General features: G+C 35.2%; 1 protein-coding gene across 2 annotated transcripts in view; it reads left to right on the top strand.

The window, feature by feature from the left end:
• Positions 1 to 23,847, top strand: part of CDK13 (cyclin dependent kinase 13) — a 122,531-nt gene that overhangs the window by 71,442 nt on the left and 27,242 nt on the right. For both annotated transcript variants that reach the window (XM_060632194.3, XM_060632193.3), the window contains exons 6-7: positions 7,692 to 7,881; positions 8,922 to 8,978. In XM_060632194.3, coding sequence (XP_060488177.2) covers positions 7,692 to 7,881; positions 8,922 to 8,978 — 247 coding nt within the window. The remainder of the gene's footprint in view (positions 1 to 7,691; positions 7,882 to 8,921; positions 8,979 to 23,847) is intronic.

Genomic DNA, 23,847 nt, shown 5'->3' with positions numbered 1-23,847 from the left:
TAAATAAACTTAGAAAGAAAGAAAGAAAGAAAGAAAGAAAGAAAGAAAGAAAGAAAGAAAGAAAGAAGGAATTGCTGAATATTGTCAGTCTGATAGGTAAAAATGGTATCTCATTGTTTCTTTGATTAGTACTTTCCTGATTACTAGTGAGGTATGGAGCATCTTATTACCATTTTGATTTCCCACATGCATTCTTTGTGACATTGCCATTTCTTTCAGTTGGGTTGTTTTTTCCTTAACAAATTGTATATTAGACATAGTTGTTAATATATTTAAAAATTACTGTTTGTGTTCCTCGTAGAAAAGTCAGAAAATGGCAGCAAAAGAAGAAAGTAAAAATCACCCATCTGCTCACACAGAGATAAGCTGCTCTTAGAATTTTGATATTGGACATTTTTCTAACCATATGTATGTATATAAATTCCTACCAAAATGAAAGTTTACTTGGCATGCTATATTATAAAAAATATTATTACATACGATTTTACTAATGTTTCAATACAATGTAAGGAAAAATAACATGCAGTAGAAAAAAAATTTTTTTTTTAATTTTTTTTTTTTTTAATGTTTGAGACAGAGACAGAGCATGAACGGGGGAGGGTCAGAGAGAGAGGGAGACACAGAATCCGAAGCAGGCTCCAGGCTCTGAGCTGTCAGCACAGAGCCTGACGCGGGGCTCGAACTCACGGATCGCGAGATCATGACCTGAGCCGAAGTTGGACGCTTAACTGACTGAGCCACCCAGGCGCCCCGGAAAAAAAAAGTTTTTTAATGCATTTTGTGGGGTGCCCAGCTAGCTCAGTCAGTGCAGTGTATGACTCTTGATTTTGAGATTGTGGGTTTGGGCCCCACACTGAGTGTAAAGATTACTTAAAAATAAAATATTTAAAAATAAATTTTAAAAATAAAAATAAATGCTTATGACTCACTAAATTGATTTCATGATCCAGTTTGAAAGTTGGAACTTTTGAAACATTTTGATATGGGAACATTCTATCCCTTAATTCAGGATAACTTGAAAACCTACTGAAATTTTTATTTATTCATTTTTGTTGCAAACATTTAAAACAATTCAGTATTAGTGAAATAGTATTATTGAACTACTCAAACATACTTAAGACAGTATGATGAAACCCATTGTTGCCATTTCTCACATTTAGCCGTTATCACATTTTGCTAATCTTGTTTCATTTCTCTCCCCACCTGTTTTTATTATGCCTGGATTATTTTTAAGTGAGTCTTAGGCATCATATTGTAAACATAAATACTTGATTAATCCTCCGCCTATAGTATATAATGAATTTGTAGTTATGTTAAAAAGGAGAAGAGGCAGTTTTTTATAATATTTATATAATTTATATAATATTTATATAATTTATAATATTTTCTAATAGTTGATATTTACATTTACCAAGTTGTCTCAGAAATACTTTTTATGAGGGCTTTGTTGAAGTCTGGATGCAAACAAGATCTACATTGTATGTGGTTAATTATCTGCTCTTACGTTTTAAAAATTTCATTCCATTTATTTACTGAAGATTAGACCACATTTTGGATTTGGCTAAATGCTTCCTTTTGGTGTTTTTGGATTGTTCTTCTAACTCTCATATTTGCTATAAATGGTAATTAGATCTAGATGCTTGTTTAGAGATAAGCTTGATTCTTTGGCAGTTGTGCTTAAAAGATGATGCTGGAAGCTATTATCTCTTATGGTTTCTATGGGCAGGGATTTGGGAGCATCTTCGCTGGGCACTTTTGGCTCACGTTCTCTCATGAGGTTGCAGTGAGGTGTTGACTAGATCTGTAGTCACTAGAAGGCTTGACTGGAGTTGGAGAATCACCTTCCCTCAAATGGCTGGCAAGGTGTAGTTCCACGGTTGGTGGGTGGTCTCAGTTCTTTACATGGGCCTTTCAGTAGAGTTGCTTGACTATCCTGACAGCTTCATGGCTGTCTTCTCCCAGGGCAAGTTATTCGAGAAGGTAAAATAGAACCTGCAGTGTCTATATACGATCTTGCCTTGGCAGTCATTGATATTATCACTTTTGCAGTATTCCTTTGGTCACACAGGCTGCCCTCGAACCACTGTGGGAGGGCATAGATACCTGGACATAGAATTGTTGGGGACCATGTTGGAGGCTGACTAACCATAGATGATTTGTTTTTAAAGAAATTCATTTACTTATCTTTTATTCTAAGTAGGCTCCGTACCCAGCATGGTACTTGAACCCATGACCCTGAGATCAAGAGTCACATGCTCTAGCAACAGAGCCAGCCAGGCGCCCTTACTGTAGATAATTTTAATTTAAAAGAATAAGGTTTATATTTGTTTGATCTTATACTTTTCTTTGTTTTATATTAAAAATCTTAATTCCCAAGGTACTAACCTAGTCCTACAATATACACATAATTTCAAGATAACAATGCTAATATTAGTTACTAAGAAGAACACTGAATAAGGTTTTAGATTTCTTAATGTTTCTTTTTGTTCCTAGACTATACCCCACTAGGGATATTTAGTCAAAATACTATGATACAGACCTGCAGCCAGTTTGATACACATTTAGGTTCATCTGTTTCTGATCTTTTATGGAAATACACTCTTACCCTTTTTGGTTAATGATGTATATTTATCATGTAAAACATTACATGACTCTAAACTCACAACTTTAAAACAGGGCACATTCAGAATAGGCTCACTCGCATTTCTCTTTTTCTCATTCTGTCCCTTTCCCATGGGTAACTGTTATGTTTTTGTTTTTAAAGTTTAATTCATTTCAGTTTCTTTTCTACATATTCACCCTCCTCTCTTTGTATAAATAGGAGCATAATAGTAAATGATCTCCTGTGCCTGGTTCTTTCCTCCATAGTGGTAGAGATTGTCATCACCTCTTTTTATGGCTACACAGCACTCCACCATGCGGATGTACAGTTTATTTGGTCAGTCTCCTGCTGGTCGACATTTACATTGTTTTCAGTCTTTTACTGTTAGAAATAATGCTGCATTGAGTAGCTCTGTGCCTATATCATTTAGCATTTTTGTCAGTGAATTTTGGGACAGGTTCCTAGAATTGGGTTTGTTATAGGTCAAAGGGAAATGCTAAATATAATTAAATTAGATATTAACAGATTCCTAGCATGTCCGAGAGAGTGTTCCTTACAAGCTTTGCAGTAGAGTCTGGTGTCATACTTTAGGGTTGTTGTCAGTTTGTTATTGTGGTGAGCTTTCAGTTTGAAAAAATAAATTTTTATTCTGGGCGAGGTTAAGCAACTTTCCATTGATGGAATGGCAATTTGCCATACTGGTTTTTTGGTGGTTGTGGGTTTTTTTTGGGGGGGGGGTATCTTTTTTTTTGCCTACTTTTCTTAAGGTTGTTAATCTTTTTCTTTCCGACTTAGAGGGACTTTTTATAATGGATATTAATAAATTGCCTGGAATATAAGTTACAATTGAATATTTTCCAGTTTGCTTAACTCTTCTAAATTTGCTTGTAGTGTTTTTAGCCATGCAATAGATTTTTATTTTTACATAGTCGCATCATGGAAGTGTTTTCCCTCTTATTGCTTCTTGATTTGATTCCTAGTTAGGAAAGTTTTCCTCATTCTGAAGTTAGGAAGAAACTCATGGTTTTTGTTTGTTTGTTTTTTTAAGTGTTCTCATGATTTTATTTTTTATATTTAGCACTTCTTCGTTTGCTTTTTATGCTGGTATATGTTGTGAGGAAAAGACCAGTTTTATCTGTTTCTGTCTATTTCAATTGCTCAAATATTGTCAATAAATCCATATTTTGCCCTATTGAAATGATACACCATCTTTATCATATATTAAAGTTTTGTATGTGCTTGGGTAATAGATTTCTGGATTTCTGCTTTATTTCATGTTTACTTGCAAATATTACACTTTCTAGTTATAGGCATTAATACTGTCTTTATATCTGGTAGAGCCTCATGCCCAGATCCCCTTTTAGATGTTTTCATTGCTATTCTTATATTTTTCTATGTGGATATAACATCAACTTTATGTTTAATTGTAGGGAAGAAAAACTATTTTAAAAAATTGAGCTTGTGATTAATTTATAAATTACTTAGGGGGAATTGACATCTTTTTCATGTTGAGCCTTCCTATCTAAGAGTGTATGCACTTTTTGTGTGTATAGTTTTGTCTCATAAGAGTCTTACAAGTTTATCTTTGAAGGATTTGGCACATTCCTTAAATTAAAAAAAATTAATCTTTTATTAGAAACAGAGCCTTCCATTTTGTCTTTTAACTGGTAGTTACGTTAGTGACTCCTTTATGTTTTATTTCTGCTGTTTTTTTTTTTTTTAATTTTTTTTTTTTTTTTAACGTTTATTTATTTTTGAGACAGACAGAGCATGAACAGGGGAGGGGCAGAGAGAGAGGGAGACACAGAATCTGAAACAGGGTCCAGGCTCTGAGCCGTCAGCACAGAGCCGGACGCGGGGCTCGAACTCAAGGACCGCGAGATCGTGACCTGAGCCGAAGTCGGCTGCTTAACCGACTGAGCCACCCAGGCGCCCCTCTGCTGTTTTTTTTAAATGTGTTACTGTTTTTAATAATTTTCTCATTGAATGTTTATGTCTTTTGCAGGGACCAAAAGATAATTTCATCTGTATAGAGAGATAGTTTTCGTTTTAATTCTTACACCTGTAATTCAATTCTAATAGAAATAGAATGCAAGCCGTTATATTTTAATTTAAAATTATCTGTTAGCCTCATTTTAAAAAAATCAGTCTGTTTAAATAATATTTTTATTTAACCCAGTGTATCAAGTAGATTATTTCAGAATGTGATTGGTATAACAGATTATTAAAGTATTTTATATTCTTTTTGTTGGTTTGTAGTAAGTCTTGGAAATCTGTTATACATTTTATACTTCCAGCACATTCAGTCTAGCCAGATTTCAAGTGTTGAATAGCCACATGTGGCTTGTGGCAACTGTATAACACCATGCACATTCTAAATACTTTCTCTAACTGTGTTATTTAATGTCATCAAAGATTAATCTGTCAAATGCATACTATTTTATAATCTACTTACTTTATCTTAACATCATTAATATGTTTCCACATCAATATTGTACCTCTACAATAATTTTCAAAGCGCATGGTATGGTATAGATGTACCATAATAAGCCAGTTTTTTGTTTGTTTTTTGTTTGCCTATTGTTTTGCCTTTAAGTATTTTATTGCACTATTGCTTTTAGTGAACATGCTTATAGTTAAATCTTTGCAATCTTTATTTCCTTTTGCTGAATGTCTATAAATGCATTTGCTCTGTAAAAGGGTATGTAATTTTTAAAGCTTTGGTGTATATTGCCTATTTATATTTTATGAATCTTCTAATTTACTGATACTACATAACAGTGTCTATTTACCTCATGAAGCCTTTGTTAATACTGTGTATTTATTGTCTTTCTTTTGAAATGCCTTTAGTTAAAACCCTTTAGGTAACCCTTCAGTTAAGAGTGGTATATTGCTTTGTATATTTTGATTGATAGTGAAATGTGTGTTTGGATATAAGCATCTTTTGCATATTGACAGTTCATTTTATTTATCATTTTCTATTGTGGGATTGGTCTTCTAACGTACTGATTTGTAAGACTGTGTTTTATATTAAGGAATTTGTAGGACTTTGTTTTATATTAAGGATATTAATCTGTTTTGTAGCAAATATATTTCTCCAGTTTGCCATTTGCCTTTACCTCCCTTTTTTAAATTGTATTTTAAAGTTTATTTATTATTTATTTTTGAGAGAGAGAGAAAGTGCACACGTGCACAAGCAGGGGAGGGGCAGAGAGAAGAAAAAGAGAGACTCCCAAGCAGGCTCTGTGCTCTCAGTGGGGCTTGATCCCACGAACTGTGAGATCATGACCTGAGCCGAAATCAAGAGTCAGACGCTTAACTGACTGAGCCACCCAGGCACCCCTTGCCTTTACCTTTCATATTGTTTACTTATGTACATGATTCTAAATTTTTATTTAGTGAAATCTGTTGGTTTTTTTATGGGGTTGTGTTTTGTCTTTGGTGTAACTCACCCATCTTCCTGTGGGGTTATGGTATTTGTTCCAATACCAGCTTCACCTTGTTTTTTCTTCACTGACTTCAAATGCTTGCTTTCATAATTATTAGATGTATATTGACGCTTTATTTTCTGGTGTATATTATATTACACTTCTCTGTCCCTACAGGTTATATGAAATATCTGGTAGGGCAGATGTTCATTTTCAGAAACATTTTGGCTGGTACTTTGGTTCTTGTTTTCTTTAAGGTGAATTTTAGCATTATTTTGTGAAGTTAAGTATCTTCTTAGCAAGAGAAAATAGAAACAAATCCTTGGCTCTTTTATTGAAACCATTTTATAGTACAGAATTTTATAGTTTGGTATTTCGTAATGAATTTGTATGGTTATTGTTAAAGTTTATTTTCCTGGTCATTTGTAGTAATGTTTCTTCTGTGGAGTAGTGTAAATTTTATTTTCTAATAAGTTGTTACTTGCATATATGAATGCACCTTTTGCTTTTTTGTATATGATTTTCTCTAACTTAGGTAGTCTCTTTTTATTCTATTGGATTTTCAAGGAAAATAGTCATCTACCAGTAATTCTGTTTTTCTTCCTTTCAGTGTTTACACATTGTCTTTAATTTTCCTTACTAACTTCTACAGCAGTTAGTAATAATTAATGTTTTTTCTTATTTATAACACCAAGCATTTTACTGCTAAATATGACTTGGTTGTTGGTTTGAGAGAAGGGTACCATCATAAACTTGTTTTTCAATTTTTATTTACATTCCAGTTAGTTAACATAGAGTGTAACGTTAGTTTCCGGTGTACAGTTTAGTGACTCGGCACTTACATAGAACACCCGATGCTCATCACAAGTTCACTCCTTCATCCCCAACTTTTAAGAGTATTCTTTTTTTAAGTTTACTATAAGTAAGATCTTGGCTCTGTTTTTAGTTAGGAACTGATTGTTAACTTTCTTCAGATGACTTTTTTGGCATATTGATAGCTTATTTTCTTTGATAGATATATTGAATTTTGTCAGCTTTTCCATGAATATTTTTAGATACAGCTTTGGATTCAATTTCTACAAGCTTCAGTTAGGGTTTTTGGATCTCTTATAAGTACAGTTGTTATGTATGTGCTATGTGCTATTTTAGGTTTTGGTAGCAAGATTAAGTTGGTTTTATAAAATAAAGTTGTAATTTGTGTGCTTTCAAATGCTCTGGAGATGTACAAACAGAATTAAATTATATGTTTATTGAAGGCTTAATAGAAATCATCTAAAATCAAACTGGGCTCAGATTCTTTTCTTATTAAATACAATTCTTTTAACACTTTTAAATTTTCTTTGATGAACTGTACTGATTTTATTCAGCTTCTGCTGAGAGACAATTTGTTCAGTGTATAAAACAGTTAATTTATTTTACATTAATCACGCCCAGAAGCTATGCACTGTAGGGTTGATTTCCATATCTTAACAGTTTTCTGTTTCCTTGGGACGTTTTTATTGATTTTAAATTCAGAGAGAAAGATGAATGTTATTGAAGTCACAAAGTAGGACTTCTTTTCAAGAGATAATTTTCTTCACAGCCTTTTTTTTAAATTTTGAGCCTATAGAAAAGTCTTATAAGAATAAAAATTTTAATGTGTTAACTATTCTTGTTCTTAGGTGCATTTTATCTGGTGTTTGAATATATGGACCATGATCTGATGGGACTACTGGAATCAGGCTTGGTTCATTTTAATGAAAATCACATAAAGTCATTTATGAGACAGCTTATGGAAGGCCTGGATTATTGTCATAAGAAGAACTTTTTGCATAGAGATATTAAATGTTCAAATATTCTTCTAAATAATAGGTATGGTATGAGTCTGATATATGTTTCAAATGAGTATTATATAATGTATACTTTGATTCTGTTGAAAAGATTTAAAATTTATTGCTCAAGCTGTTATAACATAATCAGTGTTATTACTGCCAGAACTGCATCTGAACATGTGTTAAATACACTTTGGTTAATTTTCCGATAATACTTTTTGGTGTACATAAAATAATACTTAATCAATTTTCTTATTTGATATTCTTCCAGATAATGTGAATGGATATTCTTATAATTAATAATGATTTCAGCCTTAGGTTAAGAATAGTTCTGAGAATTTTTTTTAATTTAGAATTTGTTTTACACCAGTATCACAGTTTTAAAGTGAACTTTTTTTGAAGTGTGTATACACAGACACACATACACATATATACTTATACACACACACAAGTAGATATTTAAAGTTTATGTTAAACATTTTACTGACAGCATAACCTGAGCTCTGATAATTCTTTTGTAAGTAGTACTCCTTGTTAGTTTAAGTGAGATATGCCTGGTTCTGATTTTAGTTACTAGAAAGGGTTCTATGTACCTAGCCCCTCTAAGAATTGGAAAATTAAACATAAATTTAAAATGATACGATTTCATTCTCATGCTTTACTGATTTGATTTGAACAAGTAATATGTCTTAATACTGAGTAGCAACAATAATCTCATTTTATTTTCATTGAAGTGTACTTTTCTAAATAGGAACTAACTAATACTAAAATACTGTTAATACTAGTACAATAATAGTAATAGTTGTGGTGGTGGTACTAGAATAATAGTAGCTGAAATTGTCAAAGGAAAAGTACTGTTTGTTTTTTTTTTTTTTTTTACTTGTTTGTCTGTTTACCTTTCCTTATAGGACTTGGGGTACTGCTGTGTGATCAATGTTAAAGTTTATATAAGTATATTTTTTATTAGTCCTAGGAATAGAATATGAATGTGTATGATAGGATTAGATATCTATGAATATGTACAAATATGTATGATTTCAGAGTAGGCTAATAGTTTATGTTCATTTTGTCTTCCACCAGAGGGCAAATAAAACTTGCAGATTTTGGACTTGCTCGATTGTATAGCTCAGAAGAAAGGTAAGAGTATTTTCCAATGAGTATTATAGACAATAGAGACCAGTTTTAAGGACAGCTTATTGATAGTTTATTTTTTTTTAAGAAATAAACTTTTTTAAGAAAAGGGAAATCTACTATACTTTTCATTGTTAAATACAGGAAATAATATAATTTTATACCATATTGGATTGACTGTTTTAATTACAAATTTTATGTATTTATCTCAATTTAAAAATAATTGCTTTTTTGGCACTTTAGAGGTAAATAAATTTTTTTTTTAAATGTGTCATTTTAAATGTAGCTTAAGTACAGATCCAGATATTAAGATGTTGGTGATTTTTGTGTTTAGTGAAAAATATTAGTACAGTATGTGCTTTTTTTATACTGCATGTTTAAGCTCACAAATTTTGTTTTAGTTATTAATTTGGATTCCTTTTTTTAAAAACTCAAGTTTTATCTATAGTTATGTTTGTTGTAAACTCTCTGGAACCTTTTATTTAAACTATTGTGAGAAAGTTCCATTGTATAACTCTTCTCTGTATGGAGCTTCCCTGGCTGCACTTGGGACGTGTATCCCATTTTGGCTCCTTTGGGCCTGGTGGTAGTGAAATAGGACTTGCCTCATTAGAACTAATATGTGGGAGTCTGGCTGGCTCAGTGGGTGGAGCATGGGATTCTTGATCTCGGGGTTGTAAGTTTAAGCCCACACTGGGTACAGAGATTACTTAAAAAGAAAATCTTAAAAAAAGAAGAAAACTAATATGGAATTTCAAAATTATTTTTGTGAAGTAGTGGATTTTATATAAATATTCTATGGAATTAATTGGGTTTAATCTATCTCTAGTTTGGTCAGTTTCTTTCCTATCAAACAACACTGTTTCTTTATTTCCAGATATATATTCTGAAATACTTTATGCTTGACAATTCTGTAATTTCTTTAGTGCAACTATAATTTAATCATGATACAAAAGTTAATTAGAATTCTCAGAAATAGGTACTTTCACTGAATGTTGGCCAGTTTCTGGTTGGTTGAAAAAAATCCTCTTTGAATTTTTTACAGTGAAAATTTATTTCTTTTTGAATCTTGCATTGTCTGTTATGTCATTCTGAAAATTATTTTCATTGTTTAGTGTAGAGAGGTTTTTAAATGGTGTGTTTTGGACCCATCAGAATTCATTAAATCCCTCAGAAACTATGGTATGGACCAGTTGTTACAGACCTACTTTAAAAAGGCAGAGCTTTTTGGCTTTTGTTGTTTTACCTGCCATACTTCTAATTAATATTTTATTTTAAGAAAGAGTCGTAGGATTTATTTTTTTTAAGTTTGAAACTTTTCTAAAGCCTTAAAAGCTGTAACCCTCATCTTGCATTTGAGAAAACTGAGCCCTAGAAAGGGTTGAGTTAAAGATAAAAAAATATTTGTTGGCAGAGTCCAGAGTATATGTAGTTCAGTTTCCAACTCCCAATTTTTTATTTTTTCTATCACCTATAATAGTGCCTCTTGGTAGAAATTGAAGAAAAAAATAAACTGACCAAGTATGCACTTAATCCAAAACTTCTCTTGGGAGTATATTTTTTGAGTAACTAAATTTCGTTGACTATTCTTTATGGGGAAGTTCTTTTTTTTTTTTTAAATTTTTTTTTTTAACGTTTATTTATTTTTGAGACAGAGAGAGACAGAGCATGAACGGGGGAGGGGCAGAGAGAGAGGGAGACACAGAATCGGAAGCAGGCTCCAGGCTCTGAGCCATCAGCCCAGAGCCCGACGCGGGGCTCGAACTCACGGACCGCGAGATCGTGACCTGAGCTGAAGTCGGACGCTTAACCGACTGCGCCACCCAGGCGCCCCTGGGGAAGTTCTATTTAATTAAAGGTTCTGTCCTCTTAGCTGGTTATTTGAGATTTCACTGTAGTTTCAATCATCCTTTCTTAATACAGGTATATGTTTTTGTCAAACTTAAATGTAAATCCCTTCTTGATTTCATGTTAGGTTTCAGTAGAAATGGAGAACAGCTAAATTACCATTTTTTGTCTTATTTTCATGTTTAGTGAAAAATCTTAGTATAGTATATGCTTTTTATACTGTATGTTTAAGCTCATAAATTTTGTTTTAGTTATTAATTTGGACTTCCTTTTTTTAAAAAAAACCTCAATTTTATATATAGTTATATGTTTGTTGTAAACTCACTAGAATCTTTTATTTAAACAAACTATTGTGAGAAAGTTCCACTGTATAATTCATTTTATGTTGATATTTATTCACATTAGAATAGATATGTTCCAGAAAAACTGACTGTAAAGTCAAGTTTTACCTATCAAAATACATTTTCTAATTTATTTTACCTTTTAAAAATGGAGTGTTGGGGGGTGCCTGGGTGGCTCAGTCAGTTAAGTATCTGACCTCAGTTAAGGTCATGATCTCACAGCTGCTCATGCGTTCAACCCCTGCATCGGGCTCTGTGCTGACAGCTCAGAGCCTGGAGCCTGCTTCAGATTCTGTGTCTCCCTCTCTCTCTCTGCCCCTCCCCTGCTCACATTCTCTCTCTCTTTCTCTCTCTCTCTCTCTCTGTAAAAAATAAATAAACGTTAAAAAAAATTTTTTTTAAATGGAGCGTTGGGTTTCAGGGGAGTGCCAAGGGCATGGTGTGTTCACTGAGCCGGGGTCCCCATTGCTGTACTGAATTGATACGGGAATTTTGAGCTTAGAAAGGTAGGAAGTTTAAAATTTGCATCTTCAGGTAATGTGTAGTAAATGTTTCTGCTTACCCAATTTTCGTAAGATAAAACCTTTTGGTGTATTATTTTGTTTTGTAAGCAAAGTTTTTCAGGGGCTTATGTACTCCCTTACAACTTTTCTTTTTCAGATTTGAATAATTCCAATTTAAGATCAGAGTAGGCTTAATTTTAATGGAATGACTTTAAAATATATATATTGTTATAGTAAATTTTAATAACCTACCAGTTTCTAACATACTGCCTTTAGCAGATTTACTATTGTTCCAACTTTTCTAGATATTTTTAAAAATAAACATACCATGATATTTCATTCATACTTCTTTGTTATTATAAGCAGGAATAAAAGTAAGGCTTTACAGTAATAACACTCATCCAAATGTTAAATCACTTTGAAGTGTTTTCTAAGTAACTAGCTATTACAGATAGAATAACTGAAGTGTTCAAGAAATTATTGCAAGGTTTTTTTGTTCAGAAATTGAGCACATTTCAGCTTACCACTAATAGCTTCAACTACATTCTCACTCACTTGGTTTCCGATATCTTTTTTGAATTTGGAGAACTGGATGGAATTCTCTCTAGTACTTAGGAATTGAACATGGGAGGTGATGTGACCATTGTGGATCTCCTCTGTCACGTGTGCTACAGAAGAAAGAACCACTGAGTTAAAATTAGGGTGAAAATGATTCCTTTAAACTTGAAAAATCCTTTTCTCATTTTGGGAAATATAGAACTTGAGAACAGAGGGTTTTGCCCATTTCTTTACACCCATTCATTTTTTTCAGTAGCTATTTTAAGTTCAACTTTTCCTGAAACTTTTAGCCATGGTAATATACCCACTTCTGAGTTTTTATTTTACCAAGTCATTGCTCCATTGCTTTCCCAAATGATGGGATATCTTTTTCTCTTTATGTGACTGTCCCATATGAATAAATATGTGCATCAGGAAAACTTTGGTTCTAGTCCTGGCATTTCCATTTCTTTAAGAAGTTAATCTTGGGCAGGTCACTTAATCTCTCTATATTTCATTATTCACAACTTTAAGATGAAAGATTTTGTTTTATAAAATTTTTTTAAGTTTATTTAGAGAAGAGACAGAACGCACGCGTGCAAGTGAGCAGGGGAGGGGCAGAGAGAGAGAGAGAGAGAGAGAGAGAGAGAGAGAGAGAGAGAGAAAATCCCAAGCAGGCTTCACGCTGTCAGCACAGAGCCTGACCTGTGCCTCGAACTCACAAACTGTGAGATCATGACCTGAGCCAAAACCAACACCCAGACGCTTAATCGGCTGGGCCACCCAGGTGCCCCAAGATGAAAGATTTAAAATCTCTAAAATCCTTATTTAAAGTATATTGAAAAACCTATCTTTTATGGTTCTAAGAGTTAGTGTAATCAAAATAAAAGTTTCTTAAACATTTTTAAAGGTAATATCACCATCTAGTGGCTTTTCATAAAATTGCCATTAAAAGCAAAATTAAATTTTTCCAAAGCTAAGTATCAGTGGGAAAGGGAGAAAGTATTACCTCTTGCAGCTTGTCCAAGGACTAGATGAATTTATATTCAGGACATATTACTTGTGTTCTTGCCTTTTCAGTCAAGCTAGAATTGTAGTCATCTTAAAGACAGAGACCATATTTTAAACTTTTATGTTTTTTATGCCCTAAAGTGTAAAACACATTCACAGTAACTGCTTGATTAATTCTGATCCAAGAGACCAGCATTCTGATCTGCAGGACCCTCCTGATAGAGATTAGTGCAGGGAGCTCTGGGGACTACAGATAATACAGAGTACTTCTGGGAGATCCTGGGCCAATATTAGGACCATAGTAATAAAAAGATGGCTAATAACGCATTAATAACAATAAAAAATGTGGCTAAACAAGCTTTAGGAATGGAAATCTCATTTAGATTACTAACCTAACCATATGATCCAGATTAAATTGTACTTCCTTTGGCCCTAATGGAGTAGCTTACATTTTTGAGCATATAAAATGGGAAAGGCAGTTTAATTATCTGGAGTATGGTGTTCCCCCTCTTCATGTAGGGTAAATGTATTCCCTCAATGCTGAAGATTTACAAATTTCTCTTTCTCTTGATCTTTCTTTTGATCTCTAAACCTGTACTGGACATAACTGCACAACTCCACCTAGGTGGTGTAGGTGCTTTAAATTAAACATACTGTACAAAGCCTGTCTTCGTATTTCCAGAAAAAAAGTTTGCTCTTTTCCTTTATTCCCCATTTTAGTTGAAGGTATCAGTCACTCTCACATATAGATATGTCTCCTATAGACCACTGTAAGTAGAATTGTATTGGTTTTCCTGCCTCTGGGCTGTTTCCCTAACATTCTTTTCCTTCTGCCATTCTTACCAACTGCTGTCCCCTGCCCCCCAGATAATAGCAATGTCAACTCTTGGTAGTTCCCTTAAACAGGTTAAGCTCTTGAATGCCTTTGTGAGTCTACATAAGTTGTTTCCTTTGTATGGAATTATACTTTCCACTATCTGAGTCTGACGTTTGTTTTTTTTTAAAAATTTACCCTGAATCCTACAGTCATTATTGGTCACATCTTCCTTTATGTATCCAGAGTACATTTTTCATTATTTTATGTAGTACTTAAAGTATATTATTGTAATTTATATCGATATTACCACCAGACTTCAAGGCTTTAAACAACTACTTGGTTGGTTGGCTCTTTGGTCTAGCCATCTCTTGGTGCTTAGTGCAGTACCTAGCTCAGAGTGTCAGTAAATACTTGTTTATAAAGAAGGAACAGGGACCCCTTGGGTTGCTCAGTTGGTTAAGGTCCAACTCTTGATTTAGGCTCAAGTCATTATCTCACACTTCATGAGTTCGGGCTCCACATTGGGCTCCTCGCTGACAGTGTGGAGGCTGCTGGGGTTCTCTCTCTCCCTCTTTCTCTGCCCTTCCCCTGCTTGTGTACTTGCTCACTCTCTCTTTGTGAAGAAGGAACAAACTTAACTAGCATTTGTGCATAGTACTTTATATATTTTATATATGTATGTATACATATATACACATACATTCATACATACATACATATATACACATATACACATATATTCACAGTATATAATCAAAAGCATTAGACTTTTGATTTTGGTTTAGGTCGTGTTCTCACAGTTGTGAGATCGAGCCCCAAGTCGGGCTCTGTGCTGAGCCTGGAGGCTGCTTGAAATTCTCTCTCTCCCTGTCCCTCTGCCCTCCCCTGCTTGTTCACTTGTGCATGTGCTTGCGCTCTCTCTCATAAATAAATAAATAAATATCATTTAAATTAGTGAATTAGGTAATTTGAAATTGGCCTTATTTGCCAACTCCATCTATCTTGGTATTTGCTTTTATGATTAAAAGTCTGTCTGCATACTTTCTCAATATTTGCTTCCTTCTTATTAGACACTAAGGTAGAAAGTGAGGTGGGACACCTGTTTTGCAGAATACTTGAATAAATCATGTAAGTTTTTTCTTAACTTTTAAACAATCATTTTGTCTTTTGTCAATATTAACTTCTAAACATTTAAAACTAGTTTATTGAAAAGCTTATTTAAAATGTTTATTTAAAAAATGTTTAGCACAGACATTTAAAACATAATTATAGCACCACCATCTTAAAAGTTTTCTTGCTAGCTCTGCTCTCTCCCTGGCTTATCTCCTAGCTCTAGAAAATGAACATTTACTCAGCCTTCTCAGGAACTGATGGTTCAGTGTGCTTGAAACAAGAACCAAGTAGTAAATATTTTTTTTTTAATTTTTTTTTATTTTTGAGAGACAGAGCATGAAGGGCAGAGAGAGACGGAAACGCAGAATTGGAAGCAGGCTCCAGGCTCTGGGCTGTCAGCACAGAGCCCGACATGGGACTCGACCTCGTGAATCGTGAGATCATGACCTTAGCCGAAGTCGGCCACCTAACCAACTGAGCCACCTAGGCACCCTAGTAATAAAGATTTTTATAGGCCTTATGTGCATATTCTCTAGGAGGAAGAGAATGTGTGTGTGTTAAAGGTATAACATATTGACGTTTTGTGTTGTCCCTTTGACTATTTGGAAAGGAAGTCTGGAAGCAAGGGCAGTCAGAGAGCTGTTGCAGTAAACCTGGGTAGGATGATTATGGCTAGAACTTGGGAATGGGCATAGATGTTGGCAAAACAGATGAATTATATCATAAGATATAAAATTGTTAAAACTTGATAGTTGAATATGTTTATTATTTATTTATTTTTAATTTTTTTTTTAAACGTTTTATTTATTTTTGAGACAGGGAGAGACAGAGCATGAACGGGGGGGGGGGGGGGTGGTGGTGTCAGAGAGAGAGAGGGAGACACAGAATCTGAAACAGGCTCCAGGTCTGAGCTGTCAGCACAGAGCTTGACATAGGGCTCGAACTCATGGACTGCGAGATCATGACCTGAGCCGAAGTCGGCCGCTTAACCGACTGAGCCACCCAGGCGCCCCTGAATATGTTTATTTAGACACATCCCTGTCTGTACCTCTACTGTAGATTTCTGCTTAAGAAACTGAATAAATGGTTTGTTAGGGTAAGCTAAGCTTTTACATCAAAAAGAACCTGGAAATTCAGTGGCTTAAAGAGTACGAAGTTTGTATGTGTTTCTCACTTAATGATCAGGAATGGATATTGCTTACCTCAGTGGACAACGAAGAGTATTTAACCATCTCATTAGATCAAGTAGTGACTATTTCATATAGTCATTGAGGGATCCAAGTTGGAAGATCTGCCATCTTCTTCACATGACTTCCAAGGCTGACACCACCTCTGTTAACCAGAAGCTAGAAAAAAGGAGAGAGGGATGTTATGAGCCAGACCTAGAATGGTGCTTATCGTTTATGATCATGTTCTTTTAGTGAGAACATGGTGCTGTGATCACACACACCTAACTACAGTGAGGGTAGGCAGTGGCCTATAGGTGGGCAGCTACCATTGAAGAAAAGAAGAACAGATTTTGGAAGACAGCTAGCAGTGTCTACCATACATTCCTGAGACAGGAAACAGGAAGCAAGTGTGTGGCAAAAGATGATACATTTCCTTTGGGATGTGTTAAGATACAGGTACTTTTAGGACTTCTAAATTTACATGTGTAGTAAAAACAGGTAAGATGACCTTAGTTGGGGAAAAAAAATTATTGTTTCTTTGCAGCAGTGTTACAATACAGAAGTTTCAGAGTTATTTTTCTTGGAAAATATCAGGAAGAAAGTGGGAGTGAAGATAGAAAAGTAAGGGGGAAGGGGCATGTGAAAAAATTGTGTTCATCATATATAGTTAAGGCATGTCTTAGCTCATTAAAAGTATTAGTAAGTGCAGGGTACCCAGGTGGCTCAGTTGGTTAAATGTCTGACTCTTGATTTTGATTCATGTCATGATCTCACAGTTCTTGAGTTTGAACCCCGTGTGGGGCTCCACACTGCTGACAATGCGGAGCCTGTTTGAGATTCTCTTTCCCTCCTCCTTTATCTGCCCCTCCTCCACTCTCACCTGCTTTCTCAAAATAAATAGACTTAAGAATATGTTAATGAGGGGCGCATGGGTGGCTCAGTGGGTTGGTTGAGCGGCTGACTTCGACTTCGGCTCAGGACGAACTTCGGCTCAGGACGATCTCACGGTCCGTGGGTTCGAGGCCACATCGGGCTCTGTGCTGTCAGCTGGGAGCCTGGAGCCTGCTTCGGATTCTCGATCTCTGTCTTACTCTGGCCCTCCCCTACTCATGTTCGCTCGCGCTCTCTCTCTCTCTTCCTCTCTCTCTGTCAAAAATATAAAACATTAAAAAATATATACATATATATTAACAAGTGCTTACTCTGTGCCAGACACTGACCTAGGTAATACCTACTGGTTAAGTATTAGAGATATAGCTATGAAAGACACCGGGTCCATGGTCTCATTTACACGGTGATGGCAGAGGTAGACATGAACCTGTGGAATAGAGGAAAGAATTTAAAATACTTAAGTGCTGCAAAACAAAATAGTGACTGCGAGGTCACTCTAGGCATGTGGGTAGTTTTTAGCTAAGGTAGTTAGGACAGACCTTTAAAGAAGTAAAATTGAGCCTGACACCTGAATAATGAGTGATGAGAATGGGATAACTTAATGAAGACATAGGGCAAGAACATTCCAGTAGAAGGAACTGAGCAACTGCAAAACCTGGGAATAGACTTGGAAAATTTAAGGGCCAGAAAGTTGCCTAGTGTAAAAATAGGAGGTGAGATGCCCAGGAATATGGTTATATCAACTGAGGTAAAGTTTAAATTTTATGTACTTGCAGTAATAGGATCTGATTTTAGGCTTTGAAAAAAATCTTTAAAAAAATGGGGGAGGGAGGCCAGATAGAAATAGAGGCAGGGAAACTCATACCAATGAAAAAATAATAATGACTCAGACTAAAAGATAATCTTGGCTTTCACTTTTTGAAATCATGGAAAATGGTTGGATTTAGCATCTGTTTGGATGTAGAAATGACAAAAGCTGTTGACAGATTAGATGTGAGATTTGAAAGAAAGAAGAGTCAAGGATGACAGAATATTTTTGACCTCTGGAGGGTAGGTATTAAAAACAGGTCCTAGATTTCTTTTGTAGGTTTGGTAGGTGTTTCTACAGTAGATTCTGAAGGGAGACATGGCATTTGTGCATATGATAAATTTTGTTAGCAGAAGGCTCTCCATGTTTTTCTCAAAAATATAAGTTATAGTCTAAAAGAAGTACAGGCATACTATATATGTTGAAAGAATGAAGCATTTTAGAGCAGTTTAGGTATTTCCTTTTATATAATTCTCTTTTTTTATTTCTTATAAGAGTCTTTAACAAAGTTAGCAACTCTGGTTTGTAAATTTTAATTATGTAGAACCTGCAAATACTTCAGGGGTCTAGGATCTTGCTCTGAACATTTGCTTTTTTGCCTTTTTATTTATTTAGACCAGATAGGAGGCTGAGCTGCCTACCAGCCTCGGGACACACCCTTAAGGCATTGCTTTTTTTTTTTTTTTTTTTTTTTTTTTTTTTAATTTTTTTTTAACGTTTATTCATTTTTGAGAGACAGAAAGAGACAGAGCATGAGCGGGGAAGGGGCAGAGAGAGGGAGACACAGAATCTGAAACAGGCTCCAGGCTCTGAGCTGTCAGCACAGAGCCCAGCGCAGGGCTCGAACTCACAAACTGTGAGATCCTGACCAGACCCTAAGTCGGGCACTCAACTGACTGAGCCATCCAGGCATCCCAGGCATTGCTTTTGTTTGTTGGGAAAAAAGGTAGGCAAGTCTGTAACTGTTTCCCACCACCTCCCCTGATCCACCCCAGTCTTTTGAATTCCTGGGATTATCTAAAGGCAGAGTGTTGAAATCTATCATCGAACAGATAGTCTTTGAGCTCTCTTGATACCTCCATTGAATGTAAAGAAAAATTCAGTGAAAATTCACAATGGTACTTTGTTTTATAAAAGGTGTATATCAATCTGAATATTTTATTCACTTTACAAATAAAAGAATTTCCCCAATATTGAGATATTCGTGTTTTAAAATTGAACTTTTTGGGGCACCTGGGTGGCTCAGTCAGTTAAGCTTCGGACTTTGGCTCAGGTCATGATCTTGCAGCCTGTGGTTTTGAGCCCCTCATCGGGCTCTGTGTTAACAGCTCGGAGCCTGGAGCCTGCTTTGGATTCTGTGTCTTCCTCTGTCTCTGACCTTCCCCTGCTCGTGGTCTCTCTCTCAAAAACAAATAAACATAAAAAAAATATTTTTTGGGGCACCTGGGTGGCTCAGTCGGTTAAGCATCCAGCTTCAGCTCAGGTCATGATCTCATGGTTTGTGGGTTTGACCCCCGAGTCAGGCTTCTTGCTGACAGCTCAGAGCCTGGAACCTGCTTCAGATTCTGTATCTACACCACCACCGCCCGCCCCCCGCCGCCTTTGCCCCTCCCCCGCTGGCACTCTGTCTCTCAAAAAAATAAAAAAGATTTTTTTTTTTTAATTAAAAAATATATAATTGAGCTTTCTGGGTCAAATTTTACAGTTGAATGATTTTTCTTGGTCTCCCTACTTCTTATTTTTTTCTGACAGAAACTAAGAATTTGGAAATATTAGAAAAAGCTGTCAACTAGTATACATGAAATATTTTTGCCATATATTTAGAAGTGTATTTTGGGACTCCTGGGTGACTCAGTCAGTTGAGCATCTGACTTTGGCTCAGGTCATGATCTCACAGTTTGAGTTCGAGCCCCCTGTTGAGCCCTCCATTGTCAGTACAGAGCCCACATCAGATCCTCTGCCCCTCCCTGCTCATGCTCGCTTGCGTGTGCGCGTGCGCGCGCTCTCTCTCTCTCTCTCTCTCTCTCTCTCTCTCTCACACACACACACACACACACACAATAAACATTAAAAAATTTAAAAAAAAAGAAGTGGATTTCATCCAGTTTTGCATTTAATCATCTTTTTTTTTTTTTTAATTTTTTTTTTTCAACGTTTTTTTATTTATTTGTGGGACAGAGAGAGACAGAGCATGAACGGGGGAGGGACAGAGAGAGAGGGAGACACAGAATCGGAAACAGGCTCCAGGCTCTGAGCCATCGGCCCAGAGCCTGACGCGGGGCTCGAACTCACGGACCGTGAGATCGTGACCTGGCTGAAGTCGGACGCTTAACCGACTGCGCCACCCAGGCGCCCCTAATCATCTTTGATAATATACTAAATATTTTCATTTCTGGATTTGTTAAAAGTTAAAAAATTAAACTAGTCTAATTTTAACTGCTTAAAGATGACTATGTTGTAAATGTTGTCTAAGACTTGATACATAGTATATAAAATAATCTTTTATTTAAATATTGCTTTCAATAAAACTTAATGACTTTAATTTGTGTAATTTCTCTACATAATTCAACATACTTTTATTTTTAAAATTATATTTAAATATACTGCTAAACATAAAAAGATAAAATATAAACTATTTACAGATTTATATTAATTTAAACATATTCTTGAGACTGTAGATATCTAGTTGCACTTGAGGCGATGAGACCATAGGTTTCATATGCTTAAAAATCCTTGAAATGTTTTAGAAAACTAGCCATTATCATTTTCACAAATTTCTCCCACCCAGCTAATTCATATAGGTCAACTAAACTTGCAAGGCCATATCCATTAAAGTGTCTGTCCTGTGCTCAGCTTTGTTCTGGGCTTTGTGTGTGGGGTTCATAATAAAGAATGGTCTCTGGGGTCTTTTGTCTTCCTGGGAAGATAGAAAACATAAAATACAATACAGTGGTAAGTGTGATATAAAAAATAAGAATGTGAAAATCTGCTGATAATAGAGATTCGAGTTTATGAAGATTGGTCTTTCACTATGTCTTGAAGGAGGTACAGGATTGAATGAGAAAAATGGGGAATTTCAAATTTAAAAGGAGTTAAGGCATAAACAGGTGAATTTTTTTTATTGACGTATAATTGACATACAACTTTATATTAGTTTCAGAATGTAATGATTTGACAGTTGTATGCACTGTGAAATGACAGTAGATCTAGTTATCATTTGTCACCATAAAAAGTTACAGAAGAAAAATTTTCATTCTTGTGATGAGAACTTTTCAAGATCCACTCTCCTGGCAACCTTCAAATATGCACTGCAATACCATTGACTTCGAGTCACCATGCCGCACAGCACATCCCCATGACCTGTTCGTTTCACAATGGGAGGTCTGTACCTCCTGACCCTCTTCATCCAAATCACCCCACCTCCTCCCTGGCAACCACCATTCTGTTCTTCATGTCCATGAGTTTTTTTATTGTTTGTTTTTTAGATTTCATATATAAATGAGATCACATGGTATTTGTCTTTTTCTGTCTGCTTATTTCGGTTAGCACAATACCTTCATGGTCCATGCATGTTGTCACAAATGGCAAGATTTCATTCTCTTGCCTGCATAGTATGACTTATGACTGCATAGTATTCCATTATATAGAGAGTAGTCTCCAGGTCTGGGTTTTGTGTTCCACAGTTTCAGATGCCTGCAGTCAAACCCAGTTCAGAAGCAGATGATCCTTCTGATGTATCATCAGAAGGTCAGTAGTAGCCTAATGCTACATCACAGTGTCAGCATCACTCACCTCACTTTGTCTCATCACATAGGCATTTTGTTATCTCTCATCACAAGAAGGATGAGTACAGTACAGTAAGATACTTTGAGAGAGAGACCATATTCACAAGTTTCATTACTATATGTTATAATTGTTCTACTTTATTATTATTATTATTGCTAATCTCTTATTGTGCCTGATTTATAAATTAAGCTTTATTATAGTTCTGTGTGGATTAGCAAAAAGCAGTATATATATAGTTCAGTACTACTTAAGGTTTCAGGTATCCACTGGGGGGTTTTGGATTGTATCCCTTATGAATAAGGGGGGGACTACTTTGTGTACCACATCTTCTTTATCCATTCATCCATTGTTGGACGCTTAGGTTGATCCATATCATGACTACTGTAAATAATGCTGCAGTGAACATGGAGGTGCAGATTATTATTTCCATTAGTGTTTACTTTTTTTTTTTTTGGATAAATACACAGAGTGGGATTGCTGGGTCATATGGTATTCTGTTTTTAGTTTTTTGAGGAACCTCCATACTGTTTTCCATAGTGGCTGTACCAATTTACGTTCCCACCAACAGTGCACAAGGGTCCCCTGTTCTCCACATCCTTGGCAACATTTGTTATTTCTTATCTTTCTGATAATAGCCATTCTAACAGGTGTGAATTGATCTCTCATTGTGGTTTTGCATTTCCCTCATGATAAGTGAGGCTGAGCATCTTATATGCCTGTTGGCCATGTGTATGTCATCTTTGGGAAAATGTCTCTTTGGATCCTATGCCCCTTTTTTTTTTTTTTCTTATGCCCATTTTTAAATCCGTTTTTTTTGGGGGGGGTTGTTTTGCTATTTGATTGTATGAGTTCTTTATGTGTTTTGGATATTAACCTCTTATGAGATATATGATTTGCAAATATTTTCTCACAGTCAGTAGGTTGCCTTTTCATTTTGTTGATGGTTTTCTTTGCTGTGCAGAAGCTTTTTAATATGATGTAGTCCCAACTTGGGACTTTAACCTTTTTTGCCTTTTCTTTTGGAGTCAGATCAAAAAAAAATCCCCAAAAAACCAACACTAAGACTTGATGTCAAGTGTTTTCTTCTAGGAGTTTTCTGGTTTCAGGTGTTAACATTCAAGTCTTTAATCCATTTTGAGTTAACTTTTGTGTATGACAAGATAGTGGTCCAGTTTTATTGTTTTGCATGTGGCGGTTCAGTTTTCTCAGTACCATCGATACTCAAGAGATTGTCTTTTCTCTAGTTATATTCTTGTCTGCTTTGTCATAAGTTAATTGACCATATATGCGTGGGTTTATATCTGGGTTCTCTATTCAGATCCATTGACCTATGTGTCAGTTTTTATGCCACTGCTATACTGTTTAGATTACTATAGCTTAGTAAATTAGTTTGAAATTGGGAGAGTGTGATGCCTTCACCTCTCTTCTCAAGATTGCTTTGGCTATTTGGAGTCTTTTTTGGTTCCACTCAAATTTTGGGACAGTTTGTACTATTTTTGTGAAAAATCCCATTGGGACTTTGATAGAACTTGCATTGAGTCTATAGATTGCTTTGAGTAGTATAGACATTTTAAACAATATTAATTTTTCCAGTCCATGAGCATGGACAATATGTCTTTACATTTATCTGTGCCTTTGGTTTCTTTCATCAGTGTCTTTATAGTTTTCAGTGAACAAGTCTTTAATCTCCTTAGTAAATTTATTTCTAGGTGTTTTATTCTTTTTGATGCAATTGTAAGTGGGATTGCTTTCTTAATTTCTCTTTCTCATAGTTTATTGTTAGTGTATAGAAATGCAACAGATTTTTGTGTGGTTGATTTTATATCCTGCAGTTTACAGAATTTGTTTTATAGTATTTTGTGGAGTCTTTAGGGTTTTCTACATATAAAATGTCATCCACAAATAGTGACACTTTTATTTCTTCCTTTTCAATTTGAGTGCTTTTTGTTTCTTTTTATTGCCTAATTGTTCTGGCTAGAGCAATTTGACATATTGAATGAAGGTGGATAGAATGGGCATCTTTGTCATTTTTACATCTGTGTTCACCAGGG

This window comes from Panthera onca, chromosome A2, assembly GCF_046562875.1.
Source record: "Panthera onca isolate mPanOnc1 chromosome A2, mPanOnc1 haplotype 2, whole genome shotgun sequence".
NCBI classification, from domain to species: Eukaryota; Metazoa; Chordata; class Mammalia; order Carnivora; family Felidae; genus Panthera; species Panthera onca.
The sequence above is the reverse complement of the archived record's forward strand: the minus strand, read 5'-3'. Positions and strand labels throughout refer to the sequence as shown.